Source organism: Loxodonta africana, chromosome 4 (assembly GCF_030014295.1).
Source record: "Loxodonta africana isolate mLoxAfr1 chromosome 4, mLoxAfr1.hap2, whole genome shotgun sequence".
NCBI classification, from domain to species: domain Eukaryota; kingdom Metazoa; phylum Chordata; class Mammalia; order Proboscidea; family Elephantidae; genus Loxodonta; species Loxodonta africana.
This window is the reverse complement of record NC_087345.1, coordinates 156,950,391-156,972,002: the sequence shown is the minus strand read 5'-3', so window position 1 is coordinate 156,972,002 and position 21,612 is coordinate 156,950,391. Positions and strand designations below refer to the sequence as shown.

The 21,612-nt window shown below is 41.4% G+C and overlaps 1 protein-coding gene across 5 annotated transcripts in view; it reads left to right on the top strand.

The window, feature by feature from the left end:
• Positions 1-7,252, top strand: part of RSU1 (Ras suppressor protein 1) — a 249,856-nt gene extending 242,604 nt beyond the window's left edge. For 3 of the 5 annotated variants that reach the window (XR_010321956.1, XM_010590702.3, XM_003410565.4), the window contains one exon: positions 6,674-7,252. Coding sequence is in view for 2 of the 5 variants with exons in the window: in XM_010590702.3 (XP_010589004.3) it covers positions 6,674-6,776 (103 nt within the window). In the remaining 3 variants the exon portion in view is untranslated. The remainder of the gene's footprint in view (positions 1-6,673) is intronic. The other 2 variants (XR_010321957.1, XR_010321955.1) reach the window with 1 other exon arrangement.
• The last annotated feature ends 14,360 nt before the right edge of the window (positions 7,253-21,612 follow it).

Here is a 21,612-nt window from a genome sequence, read left to right as displayed (position 1 = left end):
GAGGACAGAGGGCACCAGCTTCAAGGAGACCATGAAAGGAACCCTTATAGTGATCTAATGGCCATTGACATGGGCTTATATTTGAGTAGGAGAAAAAAAAAAAAAAAAAGAATGGATAAAATTATAGGATGATGGAAATAAGAATAAATGAAGCACTACAAAACAGTTAATTAACTCATCAAGTTATAAAACATTTGAGAAGCTGATGAAAGCTGCAGAAGAATACATGTACAACTTTGCTTGTGGTTTCATATAATTCCTTGGTCCCAGGCTAAGACTTTCTACCAAAAAGGAAACTTCAATCAAAGTTGAGTATTATGGTGACCAAAGAGAGAGGCAGGTATCAAAATGACTTCAAAGTCTTGATCCTGATGGCCTGGGGACATCAAGGGACAGGCCTGTGGAAGTTGGGGTCGAGGAGACAGTTATCTGCTTTGGTTGGGTTTGACACAGAGTAACCACGAGGGAATAAGGTGCAGCAAGAGCTGAAGATGATGATGACCTGGAGGGCTGCTGCTCAGAGACAGCCACTGAAGCTGTAAAATTAGATGATCTTCCTAGGGCCAAGAATACAAAGAGAGAAAAGCAGAGACACAGGACTGCAGATGTGTCTGGAGAGAGAATAAGAATCTGGCTAGTGCACTTTTTTTTTTTTTTTAGTGCACTATAGCCACGGGGTGGGGTGGCCCACAGTAGTCTTCGTTTGCTGTAGCAGCAGAGGGGCCTGAGAAGCAGAAAGAAACACTTGAATCTAGCTGGAATTATAAGACTAACATGAATTTTTTTCCCAAATATGCAGATGCCCATATTAAAGAAAACTTATGAATCAATAATAGAGAAAGCATATTTGTCATAAGATTTGTTGCAAAGTTTATTTTGATTATGGCGAGCTGGACTTGTTTGCTTTGCCATCTTAGGTATCAGCCCGTGGTAGGGTTCGGTTGTCTGGAGCTCACAGTGGGAGGTGTGCAGGCGCCTTTAACAACACGCCTCTCGAGTGACCAGCCTGGTGACCTGGGCAGTCCAAGGAATCATTTCATAATGCTGCTTCCCAGGATGGTCTTCAGCTGGGACTCATCAGGTGGCTGCTCAGGGCAAGGTCCGCTCTGACTGTCTTCCTTGGATGTCACAGAGCAAAACGAAGAGCCCTCATGGGCCCGAGCAGTGCTTCTTCACTCACCTCATACAGTTGAGAGCTTCCACAAGCATCTCTCCTTTGAACTTTTCTTCTGCAACAGAGCCTGTTCATCAGACTCCTGAGAGCAATTGATCCTTTTTGTGCTCTTTGTTGGTTTTTCCCCCACCTTTGTCATCTCCCAATTTTGCTCTACAAACCTCAGATTTCAGGGGAAAGAAGATTGTCTAGAACCCTGGGCCATAAGGTTCCCTCCATTTTCCGGGTTGAACATTTTGCCTAACAGTGGCTGCAGCCTATTGGTGACCTTGAGCCATGCTTCCTTTTGTAAACAGCCTGTGTGCCTGGCATAGGCAGACAGCAGTGCTCCTGGGAAACTCCCTGTGAGGGGTTCGCTCCAAGGAGCCTAATGAGCGAAGCTGCCTTCCAGGCTGCTCACAGTGTGTGTGTCAGTGTGTGGAGACTGGGAGGGACTAACTTACCAGCCGTTCTAGCCACAGAGCTTCAAGAGGGGCTAAAGGCAGCAGCCATGCTGGGAACACCTACTATGTGCCAGTACACACACAAGGTGGTTTACATGCTAATTCAGCCTTCTCCTAAGCCCTGCATGGTAGCTGGGAATTTCCACCCTCATTTTGCAGACAAGGAAATCAGAGTGTGGCAGGTTAGTCATGTTCCCAGGATCACACTTCATTCAGGGCCAAGCCGAGCATGGTGATAGAGGTACAGGGAGCCCCATGATGGTTTTCCAGGAGTCCATCGGGCAGGGTGCCATGGGCTCTTGTCAGGCAGACACTGATACCTGAGCAGAATGCTGCCTCAACACAGAAGGGACATGCTGCCTGGAAAGTGACAGTTGTGCCAGGGTTCAGGGGATTCCTGGGGTTTTCCCAGGTGGAGGAGATGGAAAAACCAGGCTGAGCAAGAGGTGGCTATATTCGTCAAGGCACTAAGGGAAAAAGAGCAAGTCGTGAGAGCAGGAAATTGGGGTGGTCAGGATGACAGAAATCCATTCTAAGGGCTATGGGCCAAGAGCCTTAGCTTCGTGGCGGGGCTCAGAGATAATTACTGAAGCTATGCAGTGGCTTCCAGTCTAACTGGAGTGGACAGCTAGCAGTTTGCCTGCTCAAGCTCACTGCATCTGGTAGAAATTAAAAAAAAAAAAAAAAGCAGCACCCCATTTTTCCTTCGGGACACACCTTGGTTCTTTAACTTTTCCTTCTTTTCAGTGAGCTGCTACCCCAGAAACTTTTTGGTTTTCTCCTGCTGAAGTTAAGCAGATCCTTGCTGGTAGCCTGACCTGTGAGGTCCATAGAGGCTCACTTTCTGTTTTCATTCCCTACTGCTGCTGGAGGAAATTACCGCAAACTTAGCAGCTTAAAACAACACCAATTCATCCTACAGTTCTGGATATCAGAAACCCCAAAACGAGGTGTTATGAGGACTGCGTTCCTTCTGGAGGCTCTGAGGGAGAATCCGTTTCCTTGCCTTTCCAGCTTTAGGGGCTGCCTGCTTCCTTGGCTTGTGGCTTCTTCCTCCATCTTCAGGTCTAGAAACACAGCGTCTACAAATCACTCTCTGACTCTGGCACCCCTGCTGGAGTCAGAGAGTGATTTGTAGACGCTGTGTTTCTGCGATTCCATTGGACCCACTTGGATAATCCAGGATAATCTCCCCCATATCAAGACCCTTCTTTTAATCATGTCTGCAGAGTGCCTTTTGCCATGTAAGCTAACATAGTCACAGGTTCTGGGCATTAGGATGTGTACCTCTTTGGGGGCCATTATTATTATTCTGTCTACCACATTTACCAAATAAAGACCCCATGGCTAATAACTGATAGAGCCAGGAATCGAACCTAAGACTTTGGACTCTATGAGGCTTATTGTTTATGCCCTTCCACAGCCACGTCTCCAAATGGGAAAAGCCGCTTAGTGCCCTGCTGATGCTCCCCTGCCCACACAGCTGGAGGCGTTTAAAGGATTATGGAGGGACGGACATCAGCGTCATCCCAGCTCTACTGATGACTCACTGAGGAAGTGGAGCGATGCATTTAGCTCGGCCTTATTTGCCTTCTTCAAAGAGGATTAAAACCTTTCTTAAAGAAATGTTTGGAGGTTTAGTGTTGATAGAAAATGCTATTTTTCAGAGAAAAAAAAGCCCTAAAGAAGCATGGTAATCATATAGTTATCTTTATTTTAATCATTCTGACTCTAACCCCCATGAGTCTCATTTTCCAACAAGCATCTGTTGGCCACTTCCGGTAGGCCTGCCCTGCTGCTGGGTTTATTTAACCACTACAACCACCCTGCAAGGAAAATGCCAACCTTCTTTTACAGACGAAGAAACCGAGGCACTGTGGGAGAAGGGTTGCTAATAATTTACTCCAAATCAACAGCTGGCAAGTGGCAAAAGTGAGATACAAACCCTGAGTTCAGAGCTCCTGTCTACCATTCTACCCTTTGTCATGATTTGCTATGTAGTCGCAGGAAGTCTAGACACATGGGAGTGGAATATGGACATTAAAAGATAGGAATCGAAACACTGGAATATTCCAATTCTCTCCTAAAAAGGAGAGGAACCCTGCTGAGTTCTGAGTAGCTTTTATACCCTCTTCTGAAACGACTTCACTGAATTGCCACTTTCAGGGTCCAGATAAATACCCACCTCTTCTGTGACACCTTCCTTGACCACCTTGGCTCTCACCTCATTCAATACATGGCAAATAGTAGGTCTGTATCAAACAGTACTTTTCTTCTCCCTCCTCTGATCTCTTATTTTTGTCAGTAGCACTCTTCTAGCACATGAGTATTGCTGGGCTCCTTTTTTTTTTTTTTACCATGTGCATGAGCTATGGAGTAATGTTTCTGTGTGGAGAATGTTATCTCTGAGTAAAAATTTATATTTGTTTCCCTTGTGGAGAGAACCCGTTGGCCTTGAACTGGCTCTGTCTCGGGGAGACCCCATGTGTTACAGAGTAGAACTGCTCCGTAGGGTTTTCTCGGTTGTTACCTTCACAGAAGCAGATCCTTTCTTCTGCAGTACCACTGGTTGGGTTCAAACTGCCAGTATTTAAGTTAGTAATCAAGTGCGAACTATTTATGCCACCTGGTTGGAAAGCAAAGACACATGAGGCTATAAGAAAACCGTATAACCAAAAATACTGAGACTGAAGGCCCTTGGTGAATGCAAAGAACATAGTCAGACCTTTGCTTTCTTCCAAGTGAAAGGAGCTTGGGCACCAGAGGCCTCCAGGGTGTATCACAATGCAGGGTTAACCCCCTGAGCATGGAGTCAGTGGCTTTGAATAAAGAAACTCCCAAGTGGAGGAGAAGGGCAGGGGCTATTAGAGGGAAAAGTATGTTTCAGAATGGGTGGATTAAGGAAAAGAATATAACAGATGAATCTACTTAGGCTCAGGGTGCTCTACCTAATTGGTATACCTGGGAGAGATGCCGGAAGGAAGGGGTGCATGGGTTGAAGCCACAACAGCAGTAAAGTTGGGCTTGCTGAATTTTTCTGCTCTGTCTAAAACTGTGGTTCTTTACCTGAGACCCCTGGGCAGGTGTGAAATAACAAAGGAAGACAAAGGCTTCAGAGGAGTCTCTGACCCCTTTTATTTGTGGGATAGGGGAGCATATTGCAGGTTTAAAAGTCCGTTTTCCTGGGTAGCAGGTTCTCTTGGGAAAGGAGAAGGTTTTCCTGTGGAGACACAGGGTGGGTCTGTGGCTCCGTTAGGGCACTGTCAGGCAGGGCAGGACTGGCAGTGGTCCTCTGTGCTCCTAATCTACACAGATGTTGAGAGCCCACTTGCAGACCATAATGTTATGTATCTAGGACACGTGGCTTCTCCTTAACACAGGAAAACGCCCTTCCCCTTCACCTGATGGCACTTCTAGGTTTCTAGCTTATAGGTTTATCTCCTGTCAGCTCCGAACTGTGGATTATAAACTCCTTGAAATCAGTTATTGTTGCTATTAATTGCTGGCAAGTCACCTCCAACTGACAACGACCTTTGTGTTTAACAGAACAGAACGTTGCCTGGTGCCACGTGTTTCCCGTGATCATTAGTATTTTTGAGTCCATTGCTGTGGCTATAGTGTAATGCCTTCCAACCTAGGGGCTCATCTTCCAACACTATATAGGACAATATTCTGTTGTGATCCACCAGGTCTTTCTTAGTCTGGAAGCTCTGCTGAAACCTATCCATCATGGGTGATCCTGCTGGTATTTGAAATATCAGTGGCGTAGCTTCTAGCATCATAGCAACCCACAAGTCACCACAGTACAACAAACTGATATTTGGGGTGGTTGCTAGTTGAACTTGTTAGTACAGCTTCTAAGGAGATGCTTGGAAGACTCTAGAATGGGTAGAATACAGTATGACCTACCAAAACAAACCCGAGTGTTCCACTTTCCCTATCACTCAGTCAAATAACTCCACGTACCGAACTCACCCCTCAGCCTGTCAGCCAAGGTGTCGGTGTCATCAAGAGCATTGGTAGATGTCAAAGAATATCTCACTGTGTGTGACCACCAGTTTACCTGGCAAAATGTGAGCATCAAGAAAAGGTGTTGATTCCTTGAGAGGACATTAACAACAAGAAGTACTTTGTACAGGGAAATTAGCCTTTGTGTCAACACTTGTTCAGCTTGTACAAGGCAACTGGAACAAGAAGAGTAATACCTTTGCTGTGGAGATACTGAGATACCCCCAGGGCTCTCTGAGACACAGTTATAACATAAGAGGAGTTAAGGTTGAGCTGTATTTACTTTAGGGTGACTTTTAATTTAGTTTAATCAGGGTTTACTCATAAATTATCAATTAATTACTATCTGATGTTCAGTTAAAACCTCTCAGCCATGGAGCCTGCTTAGCTTTGCTGTGAATGCCGTCCGCTGTAATTGTAGGGTACTTTGTCAACATTTAATCAGTGGTACTTATTAATGTGGCGTTGATGTGTTGTAGCCATCCCAGCATTATCAGTCATGTGTGAGCAGCCAGAGCAGACTCTGACACCATTGCTCTTTGTCACATTATCCAGCCCCTGGGCTTTCAGGCTAGGCGGGATGCTCACTTTTCACTAAAAGGACACTCTGTCTCTGCAGTTCAACCCAATTTTTCTCATTGTCGACTTAAACACTCACAGCCTTTAGAGCTGCAGTCTGTTACAATGGGGCTGAGCATTACCAGTTCTTACAGTCATGACCATCCCTTCCTTTGCTATTTTCACACCCTGTCCAGCAAGTGTGAAATTCCAAGAGACTTGTCCAAAATTGGACTTCATGACATACTGTGTGTGTGTGTGTGTGTGTGTGAGAGAGAGAGAGAGAGAGAGAGAGACAAAAAATTTCATATTCTTAAATACAGTGTATGACTCAGAGAAAAGAGAAGTGACCTTTTGGGTTTTGCTTTCTTTTTTTTTTTGGCTCGTTGAATATTTCTGGAGATTGATGTATTGTTTAAAGCTCTACCAATGGAGGCTTATCTTGTTTTAGTTAAGTAGCTCATTGTTTCCTCTCTCTCTGTCTTTTCAGCCTCTACGGCAGACACATGCAAGCAAACCCAGAACCACCAAAGAAGAATAATGACAAATCGAAAAAGATCAGCCGGAAACCCCTGACAGCCAAGAACAGATAAGGGCTTGGCACGGACTGGGCTTTTGGCCTTTTCTCTCACATCCCTCCTGGCTTCTCTTGCTCTGTCTTACAAATAAATACAATGTGTATATGTCTTTTTTTTTTTCCACTTTCTTCTTTCTAGTGCTTACCACTTACCTTTTTATTTCTTTTGGTAGGTGGTAGATTTTTATAAGTTTTTAAAACCATTTCCATTTGTTTCCTTAGAATTGCCAAAGGCAGGAAACAAAGCATTAATTCAGCTGCAAATTCCATAGTAGGCACAGGTTTCAGTTCCTTGAATAGACATCACAGAGTTGCTTATTATCACAAGAATAATTAAAGTCATGCAACCATTTAAATGTCACAGTTAACACTTTTCAGTCTTCTGTTTATTCACGTAAGTCATGATTTTGCTTTATTGAAAGTTTTCCTTCACTACTGAGATATTCTGTTAATTTAACTTCTAAATGATTTTAATAAAATCTGAAATTTGTATCACATGTTGCTTCTTTAATAGAATAAAGAACAATCTGATCTTGGGAGATACACATTTTGGTTTACTTTTTTTCCCCCAAAATTGTCTTGTTCAATTTTATTGGTTATAGAAGGTAAAACCCTCAAACTCTCCATGAAAAAAATGCAAAATTAAATCAGAGTTAGTTTCTTCTTACATCGATTTTGTCAAGTTTTTTTTTTTTTTCCTTTTTCTTTGAAGTCGGTTTCTAAATTAGGAAGGAGCAGAAAAACAAATCTCTAGGAGATTTCTGCCAAAAGATTTTGGAGAGCTGTTTTGCTAGCTGAAGAAATGGGAACTTCTGCCAGTGGCTGGTAGACAAGAGCTGTGAAACAGAGAGAAAAAAAACTCAAGTATGTTTTTTGGCAGTACAGAAGATCTGCTGATACCAAAGCAGCCCTGTAAGTGCCTTGGGTGTGCCAAAGAAGTGGTTTAAATGTGCACACTACATACCACACCCAGCGTAGAAACTGCGGTTGCAGTGTCATTTAACAGCCAATTGTTTAACATCTGCGATAGGCAGCTTTCGTTCTCATCCACAGTAATATATATGCAGACAAAAATAATCTGAGCAGAAGCTTTGTTCTAAGAGGGCTGCCAACATCTTAATTCCTCAAAACAAAACGTGTGTGAAGGTGTGACATAATAATCTCAAGTTGATTGTGCTGTATTCGACACCCCTCTTCCGCCTCGCCCCCCACCCCGCCCAATCATCTCCTTTCTTTTCACAGTTGAGCTTCCAGGACCACTGGGACAAGTAAAAAGCCAGAATCCAAACAAATAATTCTGAGTTACTGAGGAAATTAACTTGGCATTTGAATTGGAGAGGCCACTAAGCAAAATCTAAACCTCTTGTTAACTCCTGATAGAACATTATTGCTGTTGTTAGGTGCTACTGAGTCCATTTTCCACTCATAGTGACTCTATGTGACAGGGTAGAACTGCCCCATAATGTTTCCCGGGCTGTAATCTTTATGGGAGCAGATCACCAGGTCTCAGATGTCAGGTCGTTTTCCTCTGGAGCCACTGGATGGGTGGATTCAACCAACCAACATTTTGGTTAGCAGCTGAGTGCTTAATCATTGTGCCACCAGGGTTCCTTGATAGAAGAAGAATCCCCAGGTGTCATCTCCTGTTTGGGGGTAGAGTCGATGTAATTCTTCTAGGTGCGATGTTTGCCTCACCCAGAGAAAGCCCGAGATTTTTTTGTTGTTTATTTTGTTTTTAAACTGGAGGAAGAACAGTGTTTCTGCATTTGTCCACTGGGAAAGGCTTAGCTTAAGCTAAAAAAAAAAAGAATTAGTAAAATAGAACACTATTAAGGTCTCTTATAAATAGTTTCTTGAAAAGATAAACACTCTAAATAGAAATGTAGGCCCTATACATTCACAAGGAGGAAATGATCAAGAGGCATGAAAAGAAAAAAAAAAAGGCCCAGCTTCACTAGCAATCCAAAAAAGAAAAAAAAAAAAAAATCGTAGCAGAAATAATGTGTAAGGATAAGAACTGTATAAATACTTTTTAAGGCAGTGTTCAGTGCTGGAAGAGTAACATAAGATAAACATTCGTATACACTACTATTGGGAATAGAAATCTCTCTCCAAAATGTGGTAGCAACTTGACAATATGTAGCAAAACCTTAACATTGTATGTGCTGACCCAGAATTGTTATTTCTAGGAAGTTATCCTGAGGAAATTATCAGAGATGCACCCACAGAGCTTTGTTTGAGAATTGCTCTTGTAGAATTGTGTCCACAAGGAAAACATGGAGAAAAGTTAAATGCCCACAATGGAAGAATGGTTCAATGAATTATGGTATATCCATATGATAGACTTTTATGAAGACATTAAAAATTGGTGAACAATAAGGGCAAAGGGAAATAATCATATAGTAGCAATAATTATTTAAGTAGAAAAAGCAAGATTTAAAAAAAACAAACAAACTGTATAAGAACAATCCCAGTTGTCTAAAAAGGAAATTGCGTTGGTAATGTGTATTCATAGAAAAAAAAAAAAGGAAATGGATCAGATTTTTAAGGTTGATAAATCATATAGAGGATTAAGAGTTTTTAATTTTCTTTTTTACACTTAATCTGTGCTTTTTCTATGATATGCATGTATACTTTTATAATCAGAAGATATTAAATGCATATTTTTTTCAAAATGAAATTGTTTATTATGGTGTGTATGCAATCCAGAAAATGTGACAGTATGTTTAAAATCAAAGCACAGTGTAAAATCCGAGTAGTTTTCTTTTGTTACTAAAAATGCATTTTCTGACCTTTTCACTGCCATGTTTTTGGTTGCTTGATATCTGGATTAATTTAAAAAAATCAACAGTTCAAAAGGTAGCCTCCCCCACCCCACATAGGAGCACTGGTGGTGCAGTGGTTAAGCACTTGGCTGCTAACCAAAAGGTCAGCGGTTCAAACCCACCAGCTGCTCCACAGGAGAAAGATGTGGCAGTCTGCTTCCACAAAGATTACAGCATTGGAAACCCTATGGGGCAGTTCTACTCTGTCCCGTAGAGTGGCTATGAGTAGGAATAGGCAAGACAGCAACAAGGTTCCCCCCACACACACTTATTTATATGTATTTCTTACATATGTAAGTGTATAGTTTGTTTTTCTTATATTCAATAAAAATATAAAATAGCAGGTGCCCAGTTGATTCCAACAAGCCCAGCTTCTGCACTCCGGACCCAGGCCTGCACCATATGCAGCCTCAGCAGCCGCCTTCCCCCCTCCTTCCCCATTCATTCCTTCATTTCAAAAGGTGGCCTTTTAACAAACACGATCTGAGCTTTTTAGTACAAGAGTGACATAGGTTCTTGCTGGCGAGACTTTGCCATATCTCTCTACCCCAGTGCTCAGAACCTGTGGGTGACCCATGGACAGTTTTTCAGGAACCCATTCCTTGTTTTAAACCTCTTTCCTGGGGCTCCTCTTCTTTATGTAAAACACCATCCTTGCTCATGGGGCTGCATATCTTAAGAGACGGTATGTATAATGGATTGAATTGTGTCCCCCCAAAATATGTGTCAACTTGGTTAGGCCATGTGTGATTGTCCTCCATTTTGATTTTCCTATGTGTTATAAATCCTAATCCCTGCCTGTGGTTAAAAGGATTAGTGGTGGGATGTAACACTCTTGCTCAGGCCACATCCCTAATCCAATGTAAAGGGAGTTTCCTTGGGGGGTGGCCTGCACCACCTTTCATCTTTCAAGAGATGAAAGGGAAACAAGCAGAAAGTTGAGGACCTCATACCACCAAGAAAGCAGCACCAGGAGAGCAGAGCGCGTCCTTTGGACAATGTTATCTGTGCGCCTGAGAAGCTCCTCAAGCAGGGGAAGATTGATTACAAGGACCTTCCTCCAGAGCAGACAGAGAGGGAAAGCCTTTGCCTGGAGTGGATGCCCTGAGTTTGCACTTGTAACCTACTAGACTGTGAGAAAATAAGTTTCTTTCTGTTGAAGCTTGTGATATTTCTGTTATGGCAGCACTAGATGACTAAGACAGCGTGCAAAATACTTTTGCATTTGGTTCCCGAAACCACCTTGTGAGGCAGGTAGGGCAGGATTATTTAGGAGTAAATTGTGTGATGGTTCTGAGAGGAGGCAAGTGTTTCTTTCCTAGAAGTTATATGTTCTGTTTATCATGAGTCTATGGATTTTTCTTCTAAAGTTTTTTAGATAGAAGCAAGTAGAAAAGGAGCCCTGACGGCACAGTGGTTAAGAGCTATGACTGCTAACTAAAAGATTAACAGTTCGAATCCACCAGCCACTCTTTGGAAACCCTATGGGGCAGTTCTACTCTGCCCTATAGGGTCGCTATAAATCGGAATCGACTTGACAACAATGGGATTTTTTAAGTAGAAAAAGTGGAAGCCAAGTGGAAAAGGTTGGGGAGGGTGAAGAAGTTCGTGGTCAAAACAATCTTTTTGCTGCAGGACTCTTCAGAGACTATACCATCTTAATGTGTGTTTTGAATCTGAGAGGGAGCTGTGGTACAGGACCATTTAACTACAGAACCACTTCCTCACCAAGCATTATACCCCACCTGTAATCTGTGGAACCCACTTTGGGAAACACTCTCTCTGGGCTCAAGCAACTGGCCTAGAGTCACATCAGATTCAGTCTTCGGAACAGAAGCTATTTGGAAACCTCTTGGCACTGGTGAATCCTCACTTTGATAAATTGGAATAGATGTAGAGTGAAAATCGTGTAAATCCAGAGGGAACTGGATTTTCCCATTCTTTGTGTCACTGTTAATTGCTGGAAATATAGAACTGAAATCGACCCTAGCTTTTTATGATGTTACTTAACCACTCACTCAGGCTTCCACATACTAGGCACTCAGTACTTGTTTGTTGTGTTGAAGAGCAAAGTTAAGTTTCTAGCAAAGCTTCAAAATTGTGAAATATGCCACATGCATCTTTAAAAAAAAAAAAAAGCATGCAGGTTCTACCTTCAAAATATAACTCAACGTCTTCTTCCACCCTGGTCCAAGCCACCCTCCCCTTTCACCTGGATTATTGTAATACCCCCTAGTTGGGCTCCCTGCTTTCACCCTTGTATCTTAAAACCTGTGTTTAACAGAGTGATCCTTTAAACATTTACATCAGATCACAACACACTTCTGCTCAGAATCTTCCAGCAGTGTTACTTTTCACTCAAGGTGAGTTTGAGTCACCCATGCACAAAGTCCTACATGACTGTCCCCTATTTGGAAACCCTGGTGGCATAGCAGTTAAGAGCTATGGTTGCTAACCAAAAGGTCAGCAGTTCAAATCCACCAGGCACTCCTTGGAAACTCTATGAGGCAGTTCTACTCTGTCTTATAGGATCACTATGAGTCAGAATTGACTTCACAGCAGTGGGTTTGGTTTTTTTGGTTTACTGCACAAAGCCCTACATGACTGTTCCTATCCCTTACCTCCTGCCATTTTCACCTCATTTGCTGTACTCCAGCCACTCTGACCTACAAGCTCTTCCCACCTCAGGGCTTTTGTGCTTTTGTTCCATTTTGTACAATATCCTCCCAAATATAACTCCCTCACCAACTTCAAGTCTTTGTTAAAGTCTCACTTTCTCAGGAAGGCCTCTCCTAATTACCCTCTTTCACAATACAATTTATATTCTTTGTTGTCTATCTCCCACCCCCAGAATATAGGCTCCATAAGGAAAAGAATCAGCAAAACTACAGCCCACAGGGCAAATTTGGCCTATGCTGGTTTTCGCAAATAAAGTTTTATTGTAACACAGCCATTCCCATTCGTCTACATGTTGACTGTGGCTGTTTGTGTGCTACCACAGCAGAGCTAAGTAGTTGTGCCAAAGAGTATATGGCATGCAAAGCCAAAAATATTTACTATCTGGCCCTTTACAGAAGAAGTTTGCTGACCTCTGTTCTATTCCATTAACTGGATTACTGACAATCCTCATTATTTGCAGATTTCATATTTGCAGACTCATCTATTCCCTAAAACTTAGTTGTAACCCCCAAATCAATACTAGCACATTCATGATCATTTGCAGACATGTAGAGAGGTGAAAACTTTGAGTTACTGGATGCACACGTTCCCATCTGAGGTCGAGCAAGGTGATGCTCTGCCATTTTGTTTCAGCTTTCATACAAGAACAAATGTTCTTTTTACGGTCTACTTAGTGCCACATTTTTCACATTTCTGTGCTATTTTTTGGTGATTTCACTATTGTTTAAAATGGCCCCATGTGTTGTGTTGAAGTGCTGTCTAACATTCCTAAGCATGAGAAGGCTTTTATACAGCAAATACATGTGTTAGATAGCCTTCATTCAGGGATGAGTTACACTGCTGTTGGCTGTGACGTCAATGTTAATGAATCAACACACAATAAGATGTCTTTAAAGAGAAACACACACAAAACAAGTTTATGTATTAATTGGTTGATGAAAATGTTGTGACCAGAGGCTTACAAGTACCTAGCCCTGAATTTCCTCTGGGAGCAACAATTCACTATTTACATCGACTTTATAGAACGTAACTACCACAAATAACGAAAATCAACTCTATAGTCCCAGCACCTAGAATGGTGCCTGATATACAGTAAAAAAAAAAAAAAGATATACAGTAACCAACCAAAAAACCAAACCCAGTGCCGTTGAGTCGATTCCAACTCATAGCGATCCTAGAGGACAGAGTAGAACTGCCCCATAGAGTTTCCAAGGAGTGCCTGGCAGATTCAAACTGCCGACCTTTTGATTAGCAGCTGTAGCACTTAACCACTACGCCACCAGGGTTTCCTGATATACAGTAGGGGCTCAATAAATACTTGTTGAATTAAATTCAATACTACTGTTATTTGGACAATATAAAGTAAATAGTAAGGAAGAGGAAGGGGAGAAAGTGTTACATTCCTTTAGGTTTTTCTATGTCATAACTTGAGTCCACTTAATCAGAACCAAATTTCCCTAAGGGGAAAGTGATCTCTGAATGTTATTATAGGTGACAGCTTATTCAAACCTGTAAAAGTTTAAGGAAACATTTACTTGAATTTTTGGCTTCTTTTTGCAGTGACCCAATTGTTGCACACTTGATCATTTAAAGCCATCTTCAAGTGATCACTTATTTCTTCTGCAACAACTTGAGCTCAATGGTCTCTGCAGCCCAAATTAACTTGTTAATGAGTTCAGAAGAAGGGCCCAGGTCAGAAACAAGAACCAAAGTGCTCTTGTCAGAGAAAAAGGGCCACATAAACCAGAAACTCCATCAGCCTGAGACCAGAAGAACTAGATGGTGCCTGGCTACCACAAATGACTGCCCTGACAGGGAATACAACAGAGAGTCCCTGAAGGAGCAGGAGAAAAGGTGGATGCAGAACTCAAATTCTAGTAAAAAGACCAGACTTAATGGCCTGACTGAGACTGGAGGGACCCCGGAAGACATGGCCCCTGAGCCCTCTGTTAGCTCAGAACTGAAACCATTCCTGAAGCCAACTCTTTAGCAAAGATTAGACTGGACTGTAAGATATAAAATGATACTTGTGAAGAGACTACTTCTTAGCTCAAGTAGACACATGAGACTAAATGGGCAACTCTCATCTCTCCAGAGGCGAGATGAAAAGGCAAAAAGGTATAAAAGCTGGTGGAATGGACACAGGAAATCCCGGGTGGAAAGGAGGAGTGTGTTGTCCCATTACAGGAAGAGCAACTAGGGTCACATAACAATGTGTGTATAAATTTTTGTATGAGAAACCAACTTGAACTGTAAATTTTCACTTAAACCACAATTTAAAAAAAACAAACGGCACTCATGTCAAAGCAAGTTAATATCAAAAGAACCCATAGATCTTCACCAAAATGCATTTATCTGGGAATTGAAGCTTAAAGGCATCTAAAGACCTAAAATTGCACATTGATCCTTCATGTAAATACACATAAAGGATCAATGTGCAATTTTAGGCCTTTTTTAGGTCTCTCCTATGGTATAAGGAGGAGCCCTGGTGGTGCAGTGGTTTAGAGCTCAGCTGTTAATCAAAAGGTCAGCAGTTCAAATCCACCAGCCACTCCTTGGAAACCCTATAGGGCAGTTTTACTCTGTCCTATAGGATCGCTTTGAGTCAGAATCGACCCGACAGCAAAGGGTTTGATTTTTTTTTTTTTTATAGTATAAGAAGCCCTGGTGTCACAGTGGTTAAGTGCTCGGCTACTAACCAAAAGTTCAGTAATTTGAACCTACCAGCTGCTCCACAGGAGAAGGATGTGGCAGTCTACTTCCATAAAGATTATAGCCTTGGAAATTCTATGGGGGCAATTCTACTCTCTCTTATAGAGTAGCTATGTATTAGAATTGACTCGGTGGCAATAGGTTTAGTTTTGGGTTTATAGTATGGCCACAAGATAATTATATATGTATATATACTATATACATATATATAATGTCATATATACTATATACGACATATATATATAATGTAGTATGTATATATGTGGTATATATATAATGTGTATATATGTAATGTAGTGTGTGTATATATATATGTAATGTAGTATATAGAAGCAGTACAGCCAGAATGCTCCTTAGAAGAGAGGATAGTGAGACTTCATCTCACATACTTTGGACATGTTATCAGGAGAAATCAGCCCCTGGAGAAGGACATCATGCTTGATAAAGTAGAGGGTTAGCAAAAAAGAGGAAGACCCTCAATGAGATGGACTGACACAGTGGCTGCAACAATGGGCTTAAGCAAATAACAACGATCATGAGGATGGCACAGGACTGGGCAGTATTTCGTTCTGTTGTACACGGGGTCACTATGAGTCGGAAGCAACTCGACGGCACCTAATAACTACTATATACTACCATATATACTAAAAACACTATATATGTATATATGCTGTTATTGTTGGTAGGTGGCATCAAGTCAATTCCAAATCCTAGTGACCCCGTGTGACAGAGTAGAACTCCCCCATAGGTTGTTTTGTTTTGTTTTGTTTTGTTTTGGGATATAATCGTTACGGAAGCAGATTGCCCAGTCTTTCTCCCATGGAGCCACTGGGTAGGTTTGAACCGCCAACTTTTTGGTTACAGGCTGAGTACTTAACCATTGGATCACCATATAAATATACATAACTAACTTTCTGTCTGTGCTCTTTAGAAATAAGTCAGATTTCTATTAATACTGAGTGAATATTTTGTGATATTACTTCATACGCCATGCTTATCTTATACATAATAGAATTTGGTAATTTGCTTAGTTTTCCCCTTAATAGATATATTTTATATTACTAATAACAACACTCATTGATCGAGGGCCTTCTGTGTGTCAGATGCTCTATGTCTTTAATTCTCACTCAGTGGTCATCCTCATTTTATAGAAAATTTGACCTCAGAGAGATTATAAGTAATTTTCCCAAGGGCCCATAGCTAGCAAGGAGCAGAGCAAGAATATGAAGGAAGGTTCATTTGATATGAGCAAATGTTCTTTCTACATGGTGTTGCCATGAGTCAGAATCAACTAACAACGACGACAACATGCCACTCTGTTGTCAAGCGTGTCTCCTTTAAGCCAAAAAAAAAAAAAAAAAAACCAAACTCATTGCCATCTAGTCAATTCCAACTCATAGTGACCCTATAGGACAGAGGAGTACTGCTCCATAGGGTTTCCAAGGAGTGGCTGGTAGATTCGAACTGCCGACCTTTTGGTTAGCAGCAAAATGCTTAACCACTGTGCAACCAGAGTGTCCTTTAGTCCATCCAAAAGGGAGCAGTTTCCCTTCCCATCATCTCTTAAACTGAAGTTCCTGCTTTTGATTTCCTGAAGTGTTCATTTGATTAACATGTTCAAGTCAGTGCGAGATGACAGGTTAGTGAAGCATTACCCCATTTGTATCAACACTGGACCTTTGGTTCCTATTGTCTCTGTCCCCACCCTTGGTGTGATGACAGTTGAAAGCCAGCAGCTCTCTCATGGCCATGTAATATATTGACCAAAGCAGATAAGCCTCACTCCTGAGAATACCTCTGACCTTTCCATATCCCATGCAGAAATACAGCACTTCAAACATTATCCCATCAAGGAAATACTTAACTCCAAAGGGGATTCTCTCCCATGACCCACCCAAAGAACAGTCCTTCCCGAAATATGTCACAAGCGCCTTTGGGTTTAATTTTCAATTAAGTTTCACATGGCATGATCAGACCACCTGTATCTTTGCTTTTTTGTGATTCGACCAGAGGCTAAGGAGTGACCCAATCTTATTCAGCTTACTGTCCTCATGCCTAGCCTAGTGAGTTGATTCTGACTCATAGTGACCCTATAGAACTGCCCAATAGGGTTTCCAAGGAGCAGCTGGTGGATTTGAACTGCAAACCTTAACCACTACGCCACCAGGGCTCCAGAGCATATTAGAAGTTCAAATATTGTTGAATGAATGAATGCTGTTTCCACCAGGCATTTCTAATGTCACTATTTTATGTAAGCATATACACCGCTTTTACAAATGGAGATGCCATGTCCTATAAAGGGAAGTTTGGAGGCTTTCTGAAAAACCAGGTGGTAGCAGTAAGTTTGCAGTTCCACGAACTGGGAATGAACTAAGTAAGCAAGCCAGATAACAGTGTAGTGTTATCAGAAATGACCCCTATTAGGTAACTACTGAGGGAATGTGCCAGTCTCTCATCTGAGAATTAAGCAAACCATTGGTTCCATAGTTGACACTACCCAGTGCTCCCGGAGGTCAAGAATTCTGCCCTCCCAGTTCCCACCCCTGAAAGCACCCCAATTTCCACATTCACAAGACCAACTCTGTCTCCAGAGGCACCATCTTCGATGCTTCCACAGCCCAACACACTCTGCAATTGGCATTTTCTCTGTACAGGTGTTGTCAGCAAAGCAGGCTCATTCCTGCCCCAGGAGGATGGAGACTTCCACTGACTAACAGCTGAAAGTGGGGAAAGATGCATAATCCATTCATAACTCCCCCAGAGTACTACCCAAAATATCCCTGCCACACCAGGCAGGCAGTCTCGCTGCTTGTGTGGGCTGCTGTATTTGTCATTGTGCAGCCACGATTTTAACAAAGAGCCACTTCTTAGATCACCACGCACAATGCAGCAGTGAGACCAATGTTTTCACCAAGGAAGGCCCTGCTGCCAGACTAGGTCCTAGCTTTGATATTGTCTAACCATTTAGGAAAGAGCCGTGGTGGCACTGTAGTTAAGCATTCAACTGCTAACCAAGAGGTCGGTGGTGTGAACCTATCAGCTGCTCTGCATAAGAAAGATGTGGCAGTCTGCTTCTGTAAAGATTACAGCCTTGGAAACCCTATGGGGCAGTTCTACTCTGTCCTACAGGGTCGCTATGAGTCAAAATCGAGTCGATGGCACCTAACAACAACAACCATTTAGCAGTTCTAGTGCAAGGTGGAGCTTTGTCCCTGTTTGGATCAGTAATTGAAAGGATTTGTGTGAAAGACAATAAAAACCACTCGATCTTCTAAAAACCAAAAGGTATGAGTGGTTGTTTAAATTGCAGGTTTGTGAAGGATACACAGATGAAGATGTTTGCCCACTGCAAAGAAGCTGCACTCAGCGGAAGATGTCTACTTAGTGGAGATGCTCAAGGTGTGGGCTTTCTTTGGCTTTCTCAGAGTCCCAAATTTTTTTTTTTTTTCTAGACGATGCAGTTAGTGTACTCAGTTGCTAACTGAAAGGTTAGAGGTTCCAGTCCACCCAGAGTCACCTCCAAAGAAAGGCCTGGCAATCTACTTCGAAAAACTGCCATTGAAAGCCCTATGGAGCACAGTTGTACTGTGACACACACAGGATCACTAGGAGTCGAATCCACTCAATAGCTACTGGTTGTTTTCGTTTGTTTGCCTTTCTTTGGTCATGAGTCATCTATCTTGTGCATTTAGAATCAGCACAGAACAGAGTTGGGCTGCTTCAGGAGAAGCTGGAGAACCACAGTAACACACAACCAACAGTGATTAGTGCTTGCTTCTGTGGTTAAAATAGAGACAATCCAGAGCAAACCAGAGTTGCCTGCATTTTCATCCTATTGTTAGCAGGGCCCAGAACTGTGTTGTACCCGGCAAATCAGTCTGGACTGTGAGTCCCAAAGAATGCTTTAAGGATATGGCTTATCCCATCTGTCACCCCTGTCCCCCAGCTCTTCTCCTAGCTAGTGCATCCAGTACCTAATTAATAGCCTGGACGAGCCTTCTCTCATCAGGTAGCAACTATTACTTCAGAAAAGGCTAAAAATGGAACTATCCATTTTGGGGAAAGAAAACCTTTTTGTTACCTCATTAAAGAAGTCTCATTTCTTAATAGGTGTTGGATGACATGCTGTATTCACACATATTTTCTGATCGAGAGCTATAAACAAAGGCAAGAAGAATCAATATGAATTTTTTTTCTTTTTCTGAGCTCGCTAAATTATATTATTTTTTCTTTGTTGTCTAGATAAGGCTTACTTTATACATTTATATAGGGTTGCTATGAGTTGGAATCGATTTGATGGCAACAGGTTTGGTTGTTGGGTTTTTTAATACTATCCTGATGGCATAATAGTTAGGTGCTGTGGCTGCTAACCAAATGGTTAGCAGTTCAGATCTACCAGGCGCTCCTTGGAAACCCTATGGGGCAGTTGTATTTTGTTCTATATGGTTGGTATGAATTGAAATCAACTCGACAGCAACGGGTTTGGTTTTTTATACATAGAATGAATGGCTGTCATCCAGTTGACCCCTGAAAGGTTTCACAATGAGTTTGTAATAATACAAGTGATTCATGAAATCATTCATCAAAAGGATGTTTATTGAACATATGTGATATATGTGCTCATAGATTCACAGATTACCCCTGGAAGGTTACAAAAGGAATGTGGCAGAAGTTGCATCTGGGGATAGAAAACAGGGATTAACATTCCATTCTGCACCATTTTGTTTTTTTTAATCATTAAATGTATTGAACATTTAAAATAAATAAAATTGTTATTTTCAACATGCCAATGGTTTTCCTAATATAGCTTTAAAAATAAATATTTAATGAACACTTATTACATGCAGACCCTATACTAATTATGGAACATTCAGTCTTACACAAAGCAGACACAACCCTGCCTTCACGGAAGTTTAGAGTCTAGTCTAATGGAAAAAAATAACTAAAAACTGATATTCGTACAGATAATTACGTAATTACAAATCTGATACTCCTATAAAAAAGAATTTCTTTCTTCTTCTATGTATTATGGTACAAGGAAATATGAGAACAAATAATAAGAGGGACCAAATAATATTAGCGCATCACCGAAGGCCTCTCTGAGGAAATGATGTTTTATCTGAAGGAACGTAGAAATTCACCAGACAAGAAGAGGCAAAGTGTTCAAGCTGAAGCCCTTGAGCAAAACAGGAACTTGCTACACTTCTTGAAGTGGAAGAAGCATTGCTGGAGCAGAGTGAATGAGGTAGAAGTGAGCAGTGACCAGATCAGGCAGGATTTTCACTCATATAACAAACATTCATTGAATACCAAGTGCCTGGCACTGTTCCTGGCACTTCAAACACAAGGCTTTCTCAGCCATCTTAGAGAGTTTGGATTTTATTACAAGCCCAGTAGAAATCCACTGAAGGATTTGAAGGAGAGAAGTCATATGATCTGATATAGATATTTAGAAGACTATTTTGGAGAAGTGAAGAATAGATGTACCTTGGCACGGCAACACCTCAATAATGAATCCTTTACTAAGAGTTCTTTGCTATGTGGATACAAAGGTGAACAATAACCAGTTGCCATTGAGTCAACTCCAAATCACAGTGACTCCAGGTGTGTCGGAGTAGAACTGTGCCCAATAAGTTTTTCAATGGCTTATTTTTTGAAAGTAGATCACCAGGCTTTTCTTATGAAGCACCTTTGGGTAGACTCAAACCTCCAACCTTTCAGTTAGCAGCTGATCACATTAGCCATTTGCACCACCCCGATGAACAATATCAATGCTTATTGCATTGATCTCAGATAGCAAATTGGCAGCCATTCATTCCATGATGATGGTGGGTCCATACTGAAAAATATTTGTAGGAAACCAAGAACCAAGAGGGTTGTATTTAATCTGGCTATTTGTTTTGACCACTAACATTTTAGAAAAGTAATAAAGCTCATTTCACCATAAATAGCAATCAGCATAAATTAAGTTCATCATTGTACCATCGTTTAGCAAATTCTCATAAAATCAGGCTCTACAATGACACTAAGATAAGACTAGGCACCAATCCTCACACAGAATCAATTAATGACATTTCTTTTATTTTCCCATTTTACTTCTCAAGGGCACTAACATAGCCCTCGAAGCAGCTCACAGATTTTTGCTTTATGATTTCTGACTGCAAGAGAACAGAGATCATAAACTTTATAAAGTAGAGATTATTTGTATGCGTTATAAAAGAGCTCTTACCACATTTGCATTTTTCATATTTTCCCAAGAAATGCTTCCTTGCATATAGTTAGCAACTTACACCGTTATATATGGAGACAAGAGTGGATAGATATAAGTTCCCTACTCAGCCAATTTAGTTTACTCAATGGGAAATAAAATACTTCATTTTAGCCATAGTTTCCCAGCTTTTAAACAGTGATTACAGTATGAAAGCAGGAGATCAGAGAACAGTAGAGTTTTAGCTCTTGGAGGCCATCTTGTCCAAACCCTTCATTTGACAGGTGGGAAAAATGAAGTCCAGAGAAGTCAGGTGACCCCAGAAAGTCAGGAGCCTTACAGCAAATTAGGACAAGAATCTGAATGTCCAGACATAGCTCAGGTTTCATTCAAATAAAATACAAAAGGAAAAGAATAGAAACAAACCA